At 35.2% G+C, this 18,788-nt stretch overlaps 1 protein-coding gene across 1 annotated transcript; it reads right to left on the reverse strand.

Moving 5' to 3' along the window:
- Positions 1 to 265: 265 nt before the first annotated feature.
- On the reverse strand, positions 266 to 9,033 carry LOC136816787 (kelch-like protein 12). Its single transcript, XM_067073110.1, has 9 exons — positions 8,771 to 9,033; positions 8,011 to 8,376; positions 7,238 to 7,450; positions 6,395 to 6,612; positions 5,816 to 5,922; positions 5,152 to 5,227; positions 4,322 to 4,560; positions 2,530 to 2,744; positions 266 to 2,276 (listed from the first exon to the last, which is right to left on the reverse strand). Exons 1-9 carry the CDS (start codon positions 8,999 to 9,001, stop codon positions 2,136 to 2,138), a joined length of 1,806 nt encoding a protein of 601 aa, XP_066929211.1. The 5' UTR covers positions 9,002 to 9,033; the 3' UTR covers positions 266 to 2,135.
- Between the last annotated feature and the right edge of the window lie 9,755 nt (positions 9,034 to 18,788).

The raw sequence follows: 18,788 nt of genomic DNA on the forward strand, positions 1-18,788 counted from the left end.
CGTTCACTGAATACAATGTCTTTCCAAACGACTCTCCCGCGGCAATTTCTATTTTTTATAAGAACTCTTTAGATAAGTCCAAGGAAAGGCAGACGCCTGCTAGTCTATATCATGGCGTGGGCATAGGCCTTGCTATTTCGAAGAAAAATAGTTTTTTAGACTGTCAAATTTAATTCCCTCGAAGAAACCATACCAATAATGTAATGATGTTAGTTGGGGAGTTCGGGAAGGGTCCAAACAATGAAATATAATAAATCATTTTTTACACTGATCGATAATATTAACAGGCTATTTCATTAAATTCGCGACTTTAAGTAAAAATACAATCAATAAAAATCAAATTTCACTTTTTATAAAATGTCCAATACTATAATATTTATATATAAGCAGCAACTAAAAATTCAAAAAACTGAAAAAAATTCATAAATAAACGGTAAAAAGTGTCAATAAACTAAGGTTACAAGCTTTCTTTTTCGAACCATGAAACTCTTTCTGTATTTAGAGCCGAAACAATAGTCCTAAGTAGTCCGAAAGTCTTTTCCCCTTCGATAGTAATATGCAAAAAATTACAGACTGACAATATCTTTGGAACAAACTTTTAAAACTGGTATGACTTTCAGAGGGTTCGTAAAGGTCAGTGGTTATATTTCAGTTAGGAATGTAATTTGCCTCTGGAAATTCGGGTCCTACTAGTTCCGATACTTAAAATCAAAAACCTTAATCATAAATACAGTACAACTTAGTACAGCAGAGGGCTGCATGTTTTTTTCTATAAGTAGATACATAGGCTCAGCTTTTGGTACCTAAACATTGGATCTTTTGTTTAAGAACAATAGAATGCTAAGCATAATGCAAGCCTGATATAGAGGTAGAATTATTAAAAAACATGCGCTGCTTTCTCCGAGTCATAAAAATTCAATTTTTCCATAATATTGCTTAATATAAAAAACTATTTTTGTCTAAATTGCCGAAAACACAATGTTCATAATTTCCTGTGCACAACAGTAACAAATAATAAACTATATAAATAAAAACTTATAATAAAATGTATGTACAATTTGAAGAGTTTGAAAGACAGATTCCCCTCAAAATCTCTTTAAAAAGGGTTTATACAGTGAGTCTCTTTAACTCGAACCTCTATAACTCGAAATTTTCCTTAACTCGAACAAGTTTTCAGGTCCCTTCAGTTAACAATGCCTTATAAACCTTACTCTATAACTCGAAATTTCCTTAACTTGAACAAATTTGTGTTCCCCGTGAGTGTTTGAGTTATGGAGACTCCACTGTATTGTTATTTTTTGTAGTGTAACTTCCACCCCCTGAGTGTTCGGGTTGCAACAGAGTTTGAAATGTGTGAAAACATATCAATCCAAAGAATGATATTTTTTGTTAAATTATTAATGACATTGTTATGATTCCTTGTCAATAATAATTTTCATAAATTATCAATCAAATACATATCAAATCATTAATTTTTTTCAGCCGACAAAAATGAATAAAATCATACACCCTTATTAAGTTTATTTCTTTTATTACCATGAAAACCCTTAATCAGTTAACGCTAAACAACATTTGTATGATCCCTAAAGGACTAAATCTACAGTTGCCTCTCTCTAATTCGATCTTCAAGGGACTATTTAGACTTTTATTCGAATTAGAGAAATTAAAGAGAGCATTTAAAACTAATTTCCAGCTGAGGGGACCAATGTTTTAGTTCGAATTACAGAAAGATTCGAATTATAGAAGTTCGAATTAGAAAAAGTTGACTGTATAGTCAATAGATAAGACGCGTCAAGAGAACATGTTATGCATTCTTCATTATTGTGTTACAGGAAGATGGCTGTGGCTTATTGTTCCGACTAAATCTAAAAAGTTATACACGTTTTTTTCTAAGAACAAGCTATATGAGAACATAAGGCTTAGATGTCCAAATTACTAAGAACAAGTTAAGAACATTTTAAGGCATATCCTTATAAAAAAACGTGTAGTCGTCTTGGCAAGTCTTGGTCTGTGTCATTTAAAAATGCCCCAGTGCCGTAAAGTATGTGGGCAGTTTTTCTTCAAAGTTAAAGTGAAAAATCAAAAAGGGAGAAAAAGCATCACTCCCTTTCTTTGTCAAAATTCCATACATACTCTCATTCCTCTTCATTGTCCTGGCTTTTTGAGGCCGGTGGAGGCGAGGGTCCAGAACCTTGTTTACAGAATGGAAGAACAACAGCCACGCTTCCGAATCGAGGCACGTTAGTGTATGCTAGTGACGTCCATTGGTCAGTTACCTGATTTGAAGAAAATGCGAGCCCATACATAAAACACTATTTCTACATAAGGATTAAAGAAACGGTTTAATATATTTCTTCTCGATACTCGAAGTTTCCTGCTTATGCATTCATTATTTGCTTAAAAACGCTATTTTTATATACGAACCAAAGAATTGGCTAACCGTATTAACAGCCCCTAGTAAACTCTCACAAGGTCACTTAGAGAGAAGGGGATTTTGAAAACGGAAGTATTTATAAAAACTAATAATACCTCATTATACCACTCAGCATCGCGGCACGTTTGCATGTAACTGTTCATTCCACCAATGACTATTAGCCGTCCGAAATAACTGACCATGGAGTGACCACCCCTGGCTTGCGACAAAGGATGGCACAACGTCCATTGATCTGAAGACGGGTCGTATCTTTCCACTGTGTTGATGGAACCGGTGTAAGAGTTGACACCACCCGCCACGTAGATGTAACCTGAATGTTTAAAGAAATAATCAATGTTGAAGAAATAAAATTTTCCTTGGAACGTAACTCGACGTACTGGATACCCTTAGGTTCCAAATAAACGCCCCCTCCCCGCTTGTTAATTTTTAGAAAATTTTCCAACCCACCCGACCTTATTAGGACCCCCCCCCCCCGTTTATTAATTTTTTAATTTTTTTTCAACTTTTAAAGAGAAGGTCCCTTATTCTGCTCTAGATAGCCTGATTTTAGCCTATATTTACCTTATTTTTGGGTTTTCGTAATTACAATTTCCAACCCCTCCCTCCGAAAAATTAGGTCCCCCGTTTATTAAAATTTTGAAAATTTTCCAACCCCCCCCCCTGCCCCCGTTTATTTGGAACCTAACAGTATAGGTGGATATAACCAAAGAAATGGTAACAAAACAGACAACTACTCCCTCAGTATGGACTCAGTTACTGATCGTATGCAAATCCGTGTACAGTCATTATGACTTGACGTGGTGGTTTTTAGAGGGTCTTTTATCGAGAATCTACCATTATGAATTCCCTCCCGTGATTCAAATTGGGACAATCCAAATTTCTGACTCTCTAAGATCTGTATCTAGAGGTTTTTCATGTTCGGTTAAGTTACGTAATTTTTTACCATTATGGAAGCAAACGTTCGGATCTGTAAAAGGTGATCCCTGACGAAAATCGAAAGTAATAATAGCGGAAGTTACGTAACTTCAACAAATATGAAAGACTTCTATGGTCATGATCATAAATCACAATGACTATACGCGGATTTCATATGAGCAGTAAATGAGCTATCGGAGTAAACACAATACATGGATTAGTTTGATATCAATAATCTAGAGGTCCATACAGAAATGAAAGTAAAGAGTTCCTTTTATCTTGACCGTTAAATCCAGGGTATTTCAGGGGGGGGGGCACGCAGTTACTACAAGACAGTATGACACTTACTACCGTGGTGGTACTGTATTCAGAAGTTATGAAAACAGTTACTACACAGTGTAGTAACTGCTGTTTGGGGGTGGTGCCAAACACTAAAACTGGCACTTTTGGTGTAGTAAGTGCTTATATTTTAATTCTTTTTAAAGAACTTTCAAAATTTTTCACAAAAAATGAATTTTTTTGTGAAAAAATTCTTTGTTAAAAAAAATATTTTTGTTATAAATGGACGAAAAAAAATTTGAAATTTTTCTCAGACCCAACTTTGAAATTATGCTTTCCCTAATTATCATTAAAATGTTCTCAACAGCTGTTAACCAAGTAAATTAAGAGAAAATCTAGTGCAAAAATGGCTTTAGGTAGAAAAATAGTCGCAATTTAGGGTAATTTCGAGCATGTTTTTGATGATATCACTCAAAAACAGGGGTGGTACCTGGAAATCTTTTCTGAAAACAGTTACTACCAAGGTGTAGTAACTGCAAAGGGTGGTGGTCCTGAAAAATAGTGTTGAAAAAGCACTTACTACACATCATGTCTTGTAGTAACTGCGTGCCCCCCCCCTGGGTATTTTGAAAGAATAAGTTTAACAAATTTTGCAATTAAGCTTGAGCTTACTCGCCAGAAAATTGAGCTTACCTGACAAAACAGCTACTCCAAGATCACAACGATTCGTTTTCATAGACGCAATACTCTCCCATATATTAGCCTCTGGATCATAAACTTCACACGCTTTCAAGTCACCCAGGCTATCTTGGAATCCACCGAAAGCGTATAGTTTGCCTTTGAACTGGCAGAGGCCAAACCTTCGTCGTCTAGACTTCATACAGGCTACTGGCGTCCATTGGTTATTACTCTCATCATATCGTTCGACGTATCTATAGGAAGAAAAGAAAGTGCACCCATTCGTCTTCAGGCTGGGGAGACTTCAGCTTCCCCACTTTTAAGCAAAGGAGATTTTTTCTCAATTCCTAGCAAATTTTATCTCATTTTGAGCCTTCATCCTCCCCACTCTTACGGTTGTTCCGCCGGGCCTGGTCTTCACTTATACAGTTGACTCTCTCTAATTTCGACCTTCAAGGGCCAAGAATTTTCTACGAATTGGAAAAAGATTCGAATTACAGAGAGTGTTTTTATACGACTTTCCAGCTGAGCGGACCAATGCTTTAGTTCGAATTACAGAGAGATTCAGAGCATAGAGGTTCGAATCGGAGAAAGTTGGCTGAGACCTTACGCTCACCCCACATTCAAATGTTGCTATGGTAATCGATTCCCAGATGAATTATCTCCCAGGTGAATTAAAAGAAGTTTACTCTATTTAAAAAGTTTACACCTGAATCTTCAAGGGATTTAAAATAACCTTAGTGATGCTTTCAAAACGAGACAGATGTTGCACTCAAAGTAATTTATGAAAAGACCCATTTACAAAGTATGAAAAGTGAGCAAAACAGAATAAGAGAAATTCTTACTTGCAGGCGGGTTCGCCGCCACTAGATCCACCAGCTACATAAACAACGTCATCTATTACTGCCGCTTTCACGTCACCTAGAATGGTTGGAAGATTTTTTAGTGGGCAAACCTATAGAATAGAATATAATCTTCTCGTTTTTGGATAATGTTTGACGACGTTAAGTTCAGAGACTAGGAGTATTTGACTAGATTACCAATTTGAAAGAAAATCACTGAAATCCTACTTTAAGTCTCTAAAATCATAATTAATTCTAGTAATAATCCTAATAATTCCAGGCTACTTAAAATCAAATAATTTTTTTAAGTGCTCCCAGTCTAGATGACTCAGTAGACGGATTAAAAAAATGAAATTCCTATTTTTTTTAATCAAAAACTTGATTGGATGAACACAATTCTTATCACTATATCCATGCTCAAATATTAGAAAAAACTCGAGCCTCAGTTTACAAAATTTCCCAACATTTAAACCTTCAAAAACAATAAAAATAGCATGCATAATACATATTTTTACTAATAATGCTTATCAAAATCACACCTTACTTCTTCGAATAAGCGCCCCTGGCGTTTAAGAATTTTTGTCGATGGGCGTATATTGAAATTTCCTTTTAGGAGAGACATTCATCCAACAAAGATTTGAGCACTGGGTGAATAAATTATCTTTACCTTTACAATTTTTCAACGAGGCCAAACGCTTCCAACGGCCTTCTTTTTCTAAATATCTTTCGACGCTTCTTAATTTCTCACCCAGACACATGCCACCGATAACATACCTACAGTTTCGAAAAAAAATGAAGAACATAATGGAAGGATAATATCTCACTCAGAAGTCTCACTTTTTGAAATCAGACAATGTTAAAATCCATTTGCTTCAAAGTGGGAACAAAAGTTTGTTTTACTTGCCCTTTTTCAACCAGTCCAACTAAAGATTTTAGATAACAAAATAGGCAAAAAATAATGAAAGAGGCATATTGTCTATACAAACTGATATTATCCTGTAACAATTATCCTATTATCATATCCATATTACTGATTTGCATGGATTATATACGACTCCAGTCTAGGAATATTTAAAATTACTAGTCTAGCAACCTCGTTCCCTGCGTATTATCAATCAGCTTTTTTATGCTTAATGATGGCGCTAGATAATATTATTCTCTGGCGTCCATCAGTAACGCAAATAAAGCCTGGAGTACACAGGGACGAGGTTACCACTAGATCTAGAGTAGACGGAAAGAAACTCACAATTTATCACCATGTGCTACAGCAGCAAAAGAAGTCCTTGGTCTGTTCAATGAGAAACCGTAACTCCACGTCGATGTATTCATTTCGAAAATTTCTGTAGATTTCATTCCCATTAAGAATGATTGTTCACCACCCAGCACATACAGCCATGATGCATAGGAATGTCTCATACTAAGGGAAGGTGTGATGCTGCAATCTTCTGAATGTAGAGTAACCACCTAGAATAAAGTTAATGAGTCAAAGTTTTAAATTAGTACATCCATATTAACTCTCTCTAATTCGATCTTCGAGAGAAAAAGCGGCGAAAACCCTGAATCCAATAAAGATTCAACGAACTCAGCTATATTAAATTTTGCGTGGACTTTTGCGAATTTTGGCCATTTTTTTGTGATAATATAGTACTTTTTTCGAATTAGAATATTAGGTAAATTGCATAACCAACACAGTTTCTTGATTTCTTAAAATATAGAGGGATCCGAAGTTTTAGCACCTGGAATTCATTTGAAATTTGTTGACGGGGTCCTCTATCATATCTAAAACCTCCCCTCCTTGTTCCCACTATGCCTTCGGATAAAATCAAGCGAAGAAAATGCTGTGAAAACCTAAATCAAATAAAGATTCAAGTAACTTACATTTTGCGTGGATTAATTTTTGCAATCTTCACAAATTTTGGCCATTTTTGCGAAAATTAGTCCTCGCCAAAAATTAAAAAACCTAATTTTGGCCAATAACTCTTAGAGAAAATAAAAGAAATTGGATGAAAAAGAGGCAGAGGCTAAAATTTTGGACTCTCGATTCTCGGAAAAAAAAAAGCCACGCGAAATTTAATCCACTTTAATCCACCTTGTCAACATCGCTGTAATCTTCAGTTGCAGAGAACACATTATCAATCTCTGGTAGTGAGAGTCGATTGTTAACAATTAAGCGTTGGTTCTTGATTTCTTGCAGTTTGATTGGATCAACGTATGGCCATCTGACGTATTGGAAAAGTGAAAATAATTTCTCTTTGCGGTTTATCTCGTCAGCTTCAATCCATTTTGAAATCATAGTAATGACCTAAACATGAAGGAATAAATACTTTTAAGTCAAGATATCATTCAACAAAACAAAAGTATGGAGATAGAACAGCCTGGATATCAAAGCTGTAAATTATTTTCTTATTTTGATGTTTCTGCTATTTACAGCTTGGTCTACCTAGATGCTTAATAACCCAGGGTTAAATTTTTTTTTAGCTCAGCGCAATATTTGAATTGGTAAAGTTTACATATATGCTACCTTCTGATATTTGAATCTAAAAAGCTTTGAGAAGACCAGGCGGTAAACCAGAAACATCAAAAAAGAAGTTTAAAGCCAGGATATCAGGGTTAGTGATAGAGTAGTATGTATAAACGTTGCATATTTTTCCAATAAATTCAAAATATAATTTTCAGCAGAATGTCGAAAGTCTAAAATATATGTTTTGTGGCAAACAAAAGAGTTTTTTGTATAAAAGTTCTCAAAAACAAAAATAAAACGTTCGTGGTTCGTGTTCTAATGATTACCTATTTTGGGCATGGCCTACGAGGTCTCAAAGGAGGTCTTTTTAATGTTGAGAAATAAAGAAAATTATTTCATACCTCTCCTTCTTGGTGAATATTCAAACAATCATCAGATATCAGTTTAACAAAAGTGTGATAATTGATGGAAGAGAAACTCTCAGATTCCACAATCTTCTTCCAGTTTTTGTTAAAAAGACCTTGAGATAAAGACAAAACGTCATCACAATGGAATACATCTGCAAACTGGAAGATATCCAGACAGTTTTCAGTACTCAATTGTTCCTTAATGAAGTCACAACATAATGATTTTGCTGTTTGAAATTGTAGAAGATCGGCAGTTTCCAAAATAGTTTGTACGTTGACTTCGTCGATGAAGATTACTCCGGTGTATGCATAATTGACCAGCACTGTTAGTGATTTTGTATCCACTCCTTTCAATGGGACCTTGAAAAAACATGTTCAATTTTAAAATTATAAATTTTGGCTCCATTTATTTTTTGTCAAAATTGAGAGCAATTTTCAGTCCAAATACTTTTCAAAAGTGCTCGAAAATGTTTTTTTTTGTAATGGCACAAAACTTGACATTATTATAGAATAATACTAATGTGATGCAATCTTTCTAATCGGCTGACTTATAGAATATCCTATTCAGCTTGCTAAAATTAGAATCAATCGAAATGATCATTAATGAAAAAGGTTTAGAGCTAGGTAATGATCAGGATGAATAAAATTTCCATGGAATGAAAAATTGACTCAAGAATTTTTAATACTGAGATTTTCAAAGCAAAAATCAGCCTTGGGTTCACATTATTGAGATGCAACAAATAAAGGGTTTTACCTCGTCTTTGCCAGTTTCGCTCATTCCACTTGTAAACATAGCATGAAAGTATTCACTACATGCTGCCAGCACCACACGGTGCGCTCTGATTTCAATTCCATCAGAAATGAGGGTCACGTCACACAATGAGTCATTTTCACGTAATTTGAAAAGATTTGATGATAAAGTCTTTGTATGTATGTTTATATTTTGAATCTCTCTTGCTTTTGGAGAAGATAACCTTTCTGTCATATTTTACTTGACAGGTTTTTTATACAATTTCTGAAATAATAAAAACAAGCAACATGCTGAATGGACCTACCTGTCGATCAAAATCAGAAAAAAATAGGACAAATAGCAAGGGAATAAGAAAGTGTAGTGAGCAGCTTGAATAGATTACCGTGAGTATCAGAGCTCAAATTAGCCAAAAAAGTCTAAAAAAAACAAACATTGGGCACTTTTCTACCCAAATTATACAAAAAATAAGAAAAAAATACCAAGCCAATCTCGAGAAATGCTCATTTTCCCTAAATATGACAAAAGGGAATTTCCCCAAATAAGAAAATCCGTATTTTACGACGAAAAAAGATTTTCCCAGAAAAATTACTTCACCCACATTTTAGGGTGCCTTGCACTCTATCTTTCTGCCAAAAATCAGGAAAAACTAATGAAGCAATTTCACACAAAGTCCAAAAACCCCATTTTTAGGCACTTTTTGGCCCAAATTTGCCCAAATAAATTATTTTTTGAAAATCAGGCTTCATCAGAGTTTAAATATTACCATTTTACATCAAAATGCAAAAATTCAGAAAAAAATATCAATCCAATCGCAAGAAATGCTCTTTTTCCCTAAAAATGATATAAGGGAATTTCCCTGAATAAGAAAATCCGATTTTTACGGTCAAAAAAAATTTTCCGAAAAAAACTGCTTCAGCCACTTTTTAGAGAACCTTGCCCTCCATCTTTATGCATAAAATCAGGAAAAACTAATGAAGCAATTTTGCACCAAGTCCAAAGGTAGTTTTCGGCCCAAACTTGCGAAAATCCGTATTTTACGACGAAAAAAGATTTTCCCAGAAAAATTACTTCACCCACATTTTAGGGTGCCTTGCACTCTATCTTTCTGCCAAAAATCAGGAAAAACTAATGAAGCAATTTTGCACAAAGTCCAAAAAACCTTATTTTTAGGTAGCTTTTGGCCCAAATTTGCCCCCAAAATTTTTTTTCAAATATCAGGCTCCGTCACTTTTTAGGCATTGCTATTTTGTATCATTGTGCAAAAAATTAAAAAAAACTAATGAGCCAATCCCGAGAAAAGCTGCTAACAGGAAAATGGTAAAAGGGAATTTCCCCAAAAAACGAAGATCCTTATTTTTAGGTAGTTTTTGGCCCAAATTTGCGAAAATCCGTATTTGATGACGAAAAAAAATTTTCCGAGAAAAATTACTTCAGCCACATTTTAGGGTGCCTTGCACTCTATCTTTCTACCAAAAATCAGGAAAAACTAATGAAGCAATTTTGCACAAAGTCCAAAAAACCTTATTTTTAGGTAGTTTTTAGCCCAAATTTGCGAAAATCCGTATTTGATGACGAAAAAAAATTTTCCGAGAAAAATTACTTCAGCCACATTTTAGGGTGATCTTTCTACCAAAAATCAGGAAAAACTAATGAAGCAATTTTGCACAAAGTCCAAAAAACCTTATTTTTAGGTAGTTTTTGGCCCAAATTTGCGAAAATCCGTATTTGATGACGAAAAAAAATTTTCCGAGAAAAATTACTTCAGCCACATTTTAGGGTGCCTTGCACTCTATCTTTCTAACAAAAATCAGGAAAAACTAATGAAGCAATTTTGCACAAAGTCCAAAAAAACTTATTTTTAGGTAGTTTTTGGCCCAAATTTGCCCCCAAAAATTTTTTTTCAAAAATCGGGCTCCGTCACTTTTTAGGCATTGCTATTTTGTATCATTGTGCAAAAAATTTGAAAAAACTAATGAGCCAATCCCGAGAAAAGCTTGTAACAGACGAACGGACAACAGTCAAATGAAAGGACCTCCCGGTAGGTCCAAAATGATGATCATAAAATGTACTTTGTAAACACTTTGAAGGTTTGTTTAAGAATTGTGTAGGTTTTTCATAACAGAATGTAATGATACGTATTGTCGCTCATTGTGTCAAACAACCTGTATGTTATTTGTAAGATGCAGGACAGGCACTTTTGCAAATGTTAGCTTCTTGAAAAAATGCATTGAAAGATAAAAAATACACAATTATTATAAAACTGTCTTTCATGCAGGACCAATGTCGGAAAAATATCAAAAATCTCTTTTCAATTTTCTGGTCTTATATTCCATGAGCTAGACACTTTTTTTTCGACAGAGGAAGCCTCTAAGGGGCTGTTAATATGATATTGAAGGTAGGCTAGGTGAGGTGGAATTGATTTTTGAACGCTACATCAGTTTTTGACGAATCAAATGGCTAAATTATTATCGCTATCGATTGTATATATTGAGAGGGTGAGGGTGAGTCTGAGCATCAGCGAAAAAAATTTCTACATCTCATTCGGGCCATTTGGTTACCTTGAAACGTCGTAATGCACCTATGTATATTATAAAATGTAACTTTGCTACTTTAAAATATTACGTACTAAAAAGTCCTGAAGAAACATTTCTTTTGGAAAAAGAAACCCTTTCTTTTGAATCATCGATTCAAATAATGTTGCTGTCGGTCGGCAAGTGGCACCCTTACAATGAAAAAGGAAAAGGCATCTCTCTTATCAAAAGTTTATATCTGAAAATATTGTTTTCAACGGTGATATCTGAAAATATTGTTTTCAACGGTGATATCTGAAAATATTGTTTTCAACGGTGATATCTACTGTAAATCTAAAAACAATGCATAGTTTCCATCATGGTGCTCAACTTTGAGATCTAATTCTTTAGGGTAAATCTGTTTGTAGCAATTATGAAACTCATCTCTGTCATTTAAGGCACACAAATCATCCATAAATCTGCCTACAGAGTGGAAGTTATAGGCACTAGACGAACTAGCAGAAATGACACCTTTGAATACTCATATTCAAAATGGTACCGAAACAGATTCCAAAAAGGAGCTTTGAAGAAGTAATTTTTTATCAGAAAGGACACACACTCAGACAGTGTTAAAGTACTAGTAATAAAGAACCTATCATCCTTCCCTTTTGTAGTCCAGTATGTTGAAGTATTTGAAAAACCAAGTTTATTTCTACAACCTAAATTAAACACAAAGTTAATAATTTTGGTTAAAATTTCAATGAGAAGATCGTGTTGTACAGTGTTGCAAAATCAAAGGTTGAAATTCGTTTTGCTTTTTTCTTGGCATCGATTCTGTTAAAATGTCCAATAAAAGGTGAAGAATTTTGTACAACCCAGAACTTATTGAAGCTAGAAAAGAAAAATTTATGACGTGATGTCTAACTTCCGTTCAACGAGTTTTCACTACACTTATACAAACGCCTGATTGCAAACTCTAGTTGTGGGTTGTTTTATTGAATCCAATCAGATTCTAGTATTTTCTCTCGCAATCAAAACGACAATTTGTTGTTTCTGATATTTTTTATAAAATAACGCGTTCCAAACAAAGAGAAAAAGTTTGTCATTTTTAATTGCTCTTGGGAATAACGTTATAATGTTATTATTTTTACCGAGTTTGTTTGCATGTAAGCTAATAGTATACATCTTTTTTAAAGTCAAAATTATACTATTAGTTTAGAACCTTGGCTACATCGTCTGGGAATATAGACCAGATGTAATTAATCGAACAGTTGAATTACCGAACCAATCAAACTTTGTTGAACTTAATCGAACGACAAAAATCCGATTACTGAAAATTATTTAATCAAGCTTTTCAAAAGTCCCTAAAATTGTGAGTATTGAATTTTAAGTTCGAAAACAAGAAATGTTTGACAAATTGGACAAAAAACTACGTTCAACAAAGTTTGACAATAAGAAAAGTTCAACAAATTGGCAAATAGTCCTTTCGATTTATGTAATCTTATTTCAAGGATCAATCAAAACTCAGATCGTCCAGCTTTTTTGCAGAGGAGGCCTGGAAGGGTTTTCTCAAATTATTGACTCGATTAAACTTGATAAAGTCCAATTATATAAGTTTGATTAAGTTCAATTGATGTAATCAAACTAATCGAACTACCTATAAGCTCTCTTTTTTTTTGAAGTTTGATTTTTTAGTTTGATTTCTTTAATTGAACTTTTAATTGAACTTTTGACTTTATATTTTGAAGAATTTTTGAGTATTCGATTAAAGTTTGACAACCGAACTTAGTCGAACATTAATTGGACAGTTCGATTTTAAGTTTGACAAAGTTCAATTAAAAATACAGTTCCATTGGTTCGATTAATTACGTCTGGTACCGTACCATGAAGTCGGGTTTGCATCAGTGGAGGTAAACTTGCATAGCCATCAAATATGCCTGACCAACCAAAGCAGCAAATTTCAAAACAAATGTAACAGTGCAAGAACAAACTATGTCTTACCATTTTAAAATCTCATATTTGCTGTGCGAGTATTATTATTTTTTAATTCAAATGTTTCTCAATGGGCTGCTGGAGTGGACACGTTATTTCAAATTTAATTAATAATGATATCAAACTGATATCAACATAATTATATATGCATGACATCACTTTAATGATTACTGTCAACTGCTCTAACTTGGGACTATCTGACAAAACATGGGACGGCAAATTGGCCACCACTTCGCCAAACCTCTAAAGTCTTTTGATTTGATTTATTATAAACGGCATATTAAAAAATACACGATTTCTCTTTCGCACCGAGTAGGCTTTTAAATCGAAATATGAAAAAAATCTGTAGTGGAAGAACACAGGCGAGTGTCTGGAACGAAGTAGACAGGAGAACCGTCCTGTATTTTTTTATAATCTGATGTATACAGGACGGGTATGACCTGTGAGGCAGATTTCTGCCTCAAAAAGTTTACAGTGGGAAATTCGAATTTAGCGCTGTCCTCACTTAAAACCAAGTTTTGGAACTTGCGCTTTCTCTAAGAAAGTGTGACCAGTAAAAGAATAACAAAACTTGATTTGCTATGTTTTCAACCGTTATTAGGATCTGGGAAATTCAAACTCTCAGCCCAAATTACTCGCAGGATTGATGGTAACTTTTCATCTTCGTTATTTTTAAAATGAAGCAAGAAATGAAAACAAACGAAACTTCAGAAAGTTGCGTATTTCCAGTGAGTAAACGATTCTGACAATTAACGAAATTGATGATGATAATTTTTTTTCGGTCAGGCAAATGTCTCGTATTGGGGGTTCTAGTCTTGACCTCTAAGCCTAATGGAGATTGAAGCGTTTGGGTAAACGAGACAAAACTCGAAAAAAGCTGGTGTTTTGAAGCGCTTCCGTGCGATCAAAATATTGCTCTTTGTGACGCACTGATAAAATAGGAAATCATAGCATGGATCTCCAGGCTAGGAACGAAGAAGACCTAATTAGTGGCAAAACAATGGAGCGTTTGACGTCACTCACGCGGCTAAGTCACACACTTGTTATTTGTTAATCCCATCGAGCGATAGGTGGTTTAGGCGACAGGCGTTCTCTAATTCTCCAATCGGTGTCCGGTCATTTTGAATGAAAACAAAAAAGTTAAAAAGGGCGCGCTGTCAATGAAAGTTATTGTGACATGTTATGACAGAAAGTATGATTGATAAACTTGTTGGAGTTATCAAAACAATTTTTTTGTCAAAGAGATTTAACAGTAAGTGAAAATACAGGCCAGATATCAACAGTCCCATGTTTTGTCCATCAATCGTCCCAAGTTAGAGCAGTTGACAGTAGGAGAATTTGTTTTGATTTAGGGGCGACGTCCATATTTAAAGTCGCCACGCGTAACAGGAAAAGACGGGTTGGTCTAAAAAGCAGGGTAGCCAATGGGGTAGCCAATTGGGCTAGGTTATGGGGTACCTCTTTTTGCCTAAACTTTTGAAATCTGAAACCTGGTTTCATGTGGAAATAACTATACAACATCTTGTTAATGATTCCATGTAATAAAATTTAAGATTCCTTTCGAACTTCAGCCACAATAGCCTTTTTTCCAAAGGTACTGAACTTTGTTACTTCTCAAGAGACCTGGCGCCATTTTGTCTTCCTTCTTGGCTTCGTTTGAAAATTTACAGACCCGAATAAAAAATATATACAAAACTGTTTTTAATATTTTAGATTTAGATTTTATTTATGTTTTTAATTGTTATTTCCGTGAAGCTGTAATTCGATGATAATAGCTTTGGAATCGCCTTTGGGCCATATGATCTCTAATCTTGTCATATCTTAACAATCCTTTGTTATTGAATCTATTGTTTAATTTATATCATGTTTAGATGTTTCAAACAATTAATTCCTTTCAAAATTTTTTAATATGGCAGCTTATAATAGGTACAAAAAGTCTTTTGAAATAGCTCTATTATAATGAAGCTCTATTTCTTACTCCTCGTGCATTAACACGTGGTAATTTATATCTTTGTTTATCTTTGTAATCATACATTATCAATCTAAGTATCAATCAGATTTGTGCTCCCTGGTCAGTAAAATGTGGTTCTATGCATTCATTTTCGGTATTTCTATTCTGGTCTGTAAAATATTTAGGTACCCCACAACCTAGCCCAATTGGCTACCCCAATTGGCTACCCTGCTTTTTAGACCAACCCGGAAAAGACCGTTAGTGGATAGGTATATCGGAATGTTGAGAGTTAGCTGTGGCATTGATGACCAAAATGAAATTCCACTAAAAATTTTTAGGAAAAAATCAAAGATCGCTTATTCTTATTATCGTAGCGCTCACTTCTTTGCTTTTTGCTATAGCACGCTATCCAAAATCCTTTCCCTGAGCAATTTAGGGGTGGTTTCAGAGTATAACATTCTTGCCTTCGGAGTTTTAAAATAAAATAAAACAGAGGCCGTTTAAAAATTGTGATGGAATTCGGCTGTTGTAAATCTCTGAAAATGGCAACCTTTGTAACGGGCCGTTTCTTTTGATTTTAGCGGGAATGAAATAAAGCTTCAGTAAAATTTTGGTCAAATCATGAAGACCGTTAAGGAGGTGGGTAGGTATGTTTTGAAAGTATCAGTCTTTTCCCGTTACGTGTGGCGACTTTGAATATGGACGTCACCCGTTAACTTTGAAGGGGGGTTAGTGGGTACCTGATTCCGCACCACGCAATACACCTTTCCCGTAATTCAAACTTCTCAGAAATGGCCCGGCAAAATGTGCGCTCCACCTTTGTGTATAAAATTGTTTGGGACTTTCCCTAAAGGAAACACAGGCAAAAACGGGTTTGTTTACCTCCTCCAGAGCCCAAACGGTGGAGAGCGTCAAAATAATGCGCGCGCATTAATTAGTTTTACGAATTACGGGAAAGGTATATTCTGCATTTTTTCTCCAATTTTCGTCAAACCGTCTAAAAAGGAACCAAAATTCCGCCACTGAAATTTCCTTTGAAATTCAAGATTTTTGTCAAAAAATGTTTGTTAAAATTATATAAATTCCGTTTTTCCGCACTAAAATTGTCTAATTTTCTGTCTCCGTCGGGGAGAATCTAATTTCTCTGTATAATTCTGTCTAAATTTTGCCAAATTCTGCCACTCCGTCCAAAGAAAGGGCCGGTTCCGCTCCTCTGCCAACCCTATGGCATTTTATGACCAGGCTATGCACAAGTTTCCATTCCCTCTTCACATTATAGAATCAAAAAAAGAAACTGATTCTGTTATCCCATTACTTTGGATGCCACCCCTCCAAGAAAATTACCTCTCAAACAGTTGTTTTCCCCATTGAAGTTTATCAAACTTACAATACCATAGTTGATAAATCATTAACAAGTAACCAGGTGAAAAAAAAATGAATGAAAATGTCGACAGGAAGTCACAAAATATTTTTCTTAGCTTAGCTACCAACTTTCCTTTTCTCTCTCTGGAGTGAAGTAGAAATTCTCACAAAGCTGCACGAAATCCCATAGAGAAGCAAGTGTCAGCTCTCTGGTTATATCATAGATTGCCCGCCTTTCCGCCATACATGTCCACTCTCTAAAACCCGGGGGGTTGCGAAATGACGTGAAATGATGGTCCCGAAACAAAGTTTGAAATCGACCCTAGAGATAGCCTGTTAGACGAAAACCGCTTTTTTATCGCGATTTAACGTCTGTTACTTTTAAACCCGCTTTTAAAACAAAGAAAAAAATTGGTTCGTGGGAAAGGCACTGGCTACCCTAGTAGAGACTGAATTTCGAAAATTTTGTCCATTTTTCGACGGTTTGCCACATTAGAGATTCCCAGGCTACCTAGAGAGAGCCTATTCCCCTAGATTTCAGTCAAAATTTTCAAATTTTAGTCAAAATCTCAAGAATGACCCTTCTGTATTTCTATAAATTAATAGACCTTTTCATAAATTACGTCACGAACATCACTTGCCTCGTTTTGAAATTATTGCCATGGTGATAAACTCCCAGTGGATTTTATTACAACACTACTTTCTATTCATAAAAAAATCATTTAATGTCTCAAGGAATATAATCACCATGGAAATTGTTTGAATACGAGGCAAGTGATGTTCGTAACGTAATTTATGAAAAGAGGGTACATATGTACATTTTCCCGGATATACCCTTTGCTTGGCCCCGGGGGGGGGGGGGGGGGTACTAGGGTTGCGAGCTGACGGGTGCCGCCCGACTTTCTCTCTGAAAAGGAGAAAACAAAGAAAAATTTTGGGAATTTTACGACCCTTCCTTAGCGGGACAAATTTGACCAATTTCGATCTTTCAGGGGGTAAAAAGTTAAAATTTTCCTATTTTTCCGACCCTTACTTAGTGGGACTGAAATTTGATTTTCTGATTTTTCCGACCCTTAGCGGGACTTTAGAAGTCCAAAAAAGGTACCCTTAAGGGCGGCACATACCGTACCCTCCATTTGCCTAAGTACCCCCCCCCCCCCCGCTTGGCCCTTTGACCCTCGCGCGCACATACCTACCTGGCACCTATTTTGCCTAAGGCGCCCCCTCCCGCCGGGACTTGAAACCGACTCAAAAAGATTATTTTTTTCTTGATACTTTTAAAATTTTTGCTTCAATTTGGTTGAAGTAGGTAGTATGCTACGCTAGTAGAAGTAAAACATAGAGAGTGAGAGATAATATTTTGTTCTCAGGGGCGCAGCTGAGAAAACTGGATGTGGAAAATCCTTAAAAATCATTCTTTCGCCGTTGTTGAAAAATAACAATAGCACAATACGCACAAATTTAGATAATGGTGTTTTAAAAATCAAATTTTGAAAATTATATACTCTGGCGAATTTATGAAAATCAATCGGATTAATAAAGTATATGCTTCGATATCAAGACAAAATCAATTCATTAAAATGTCATTTTCATTCTAAAAATTTTAATACGCGAAGTACATTTTGTTGGGACCAAATAAAATATTAAGTATAATATTTTAAATAAAAAAGTTCAAATAAAAAATGATGACGATATCTGGCGAAATTGGATCCTATCTGGCTTTAGGCTAGTCTAACCAGGAGTATATGGAAAATTACTTAAGCCAACAGTTATTCAGCGGTAAGAAATTAAGAAGTTTTCAAAATTAGCTTTTTATCTGAATGTATTTTTCTGGAAGGGTGTCCTGTCCACACTGGTAGCTTGTCTACCATCTTTGTTTTGATCAGTCGGTCGCCGGCAACTTTGTGAACGTTAATATCGGCGCCGTAATTTTATATCAGTGGCTTTTTGACTTACAGCAATAGCACCATGCAAGCCTAATGGCTGACTACTGTTTTCATTCATTTTAATCCAGCTAGTACTTGCCAATCAAGTCAAGTTAAAACATAACAAAGGGTCCACTTGTGTAACACAGAGGACTGAGAACAAGTGACCTATTTTGATTGTCTTAGAGGAAATCTTTCGACTTAATCATACGTTTCTTCTCCATGATATGGACGCCTGCAATGTCTAACATGACATCACTTCAACAACAACTGATTGGTTG

The sequence above is a fragment of the Clytia hemisphaerica genome, unplaced genomic scaffold (assembly GCF_902728285.1).
Source record: "Clytia hemisphaerica strain Z4C2 unplaced genomic scaffold, Clytia hemisphaerica genome assembly, whole genome shotgun sequence".
In the NCBI taxonomy this organism is placed as follows: domain Eukaryota; kingdom Metazoa; phylum Cnidaria; class Hydrozoa; order Leptothecata; family Clytiidae; genus Clytia; species Clytia hemisphaerica.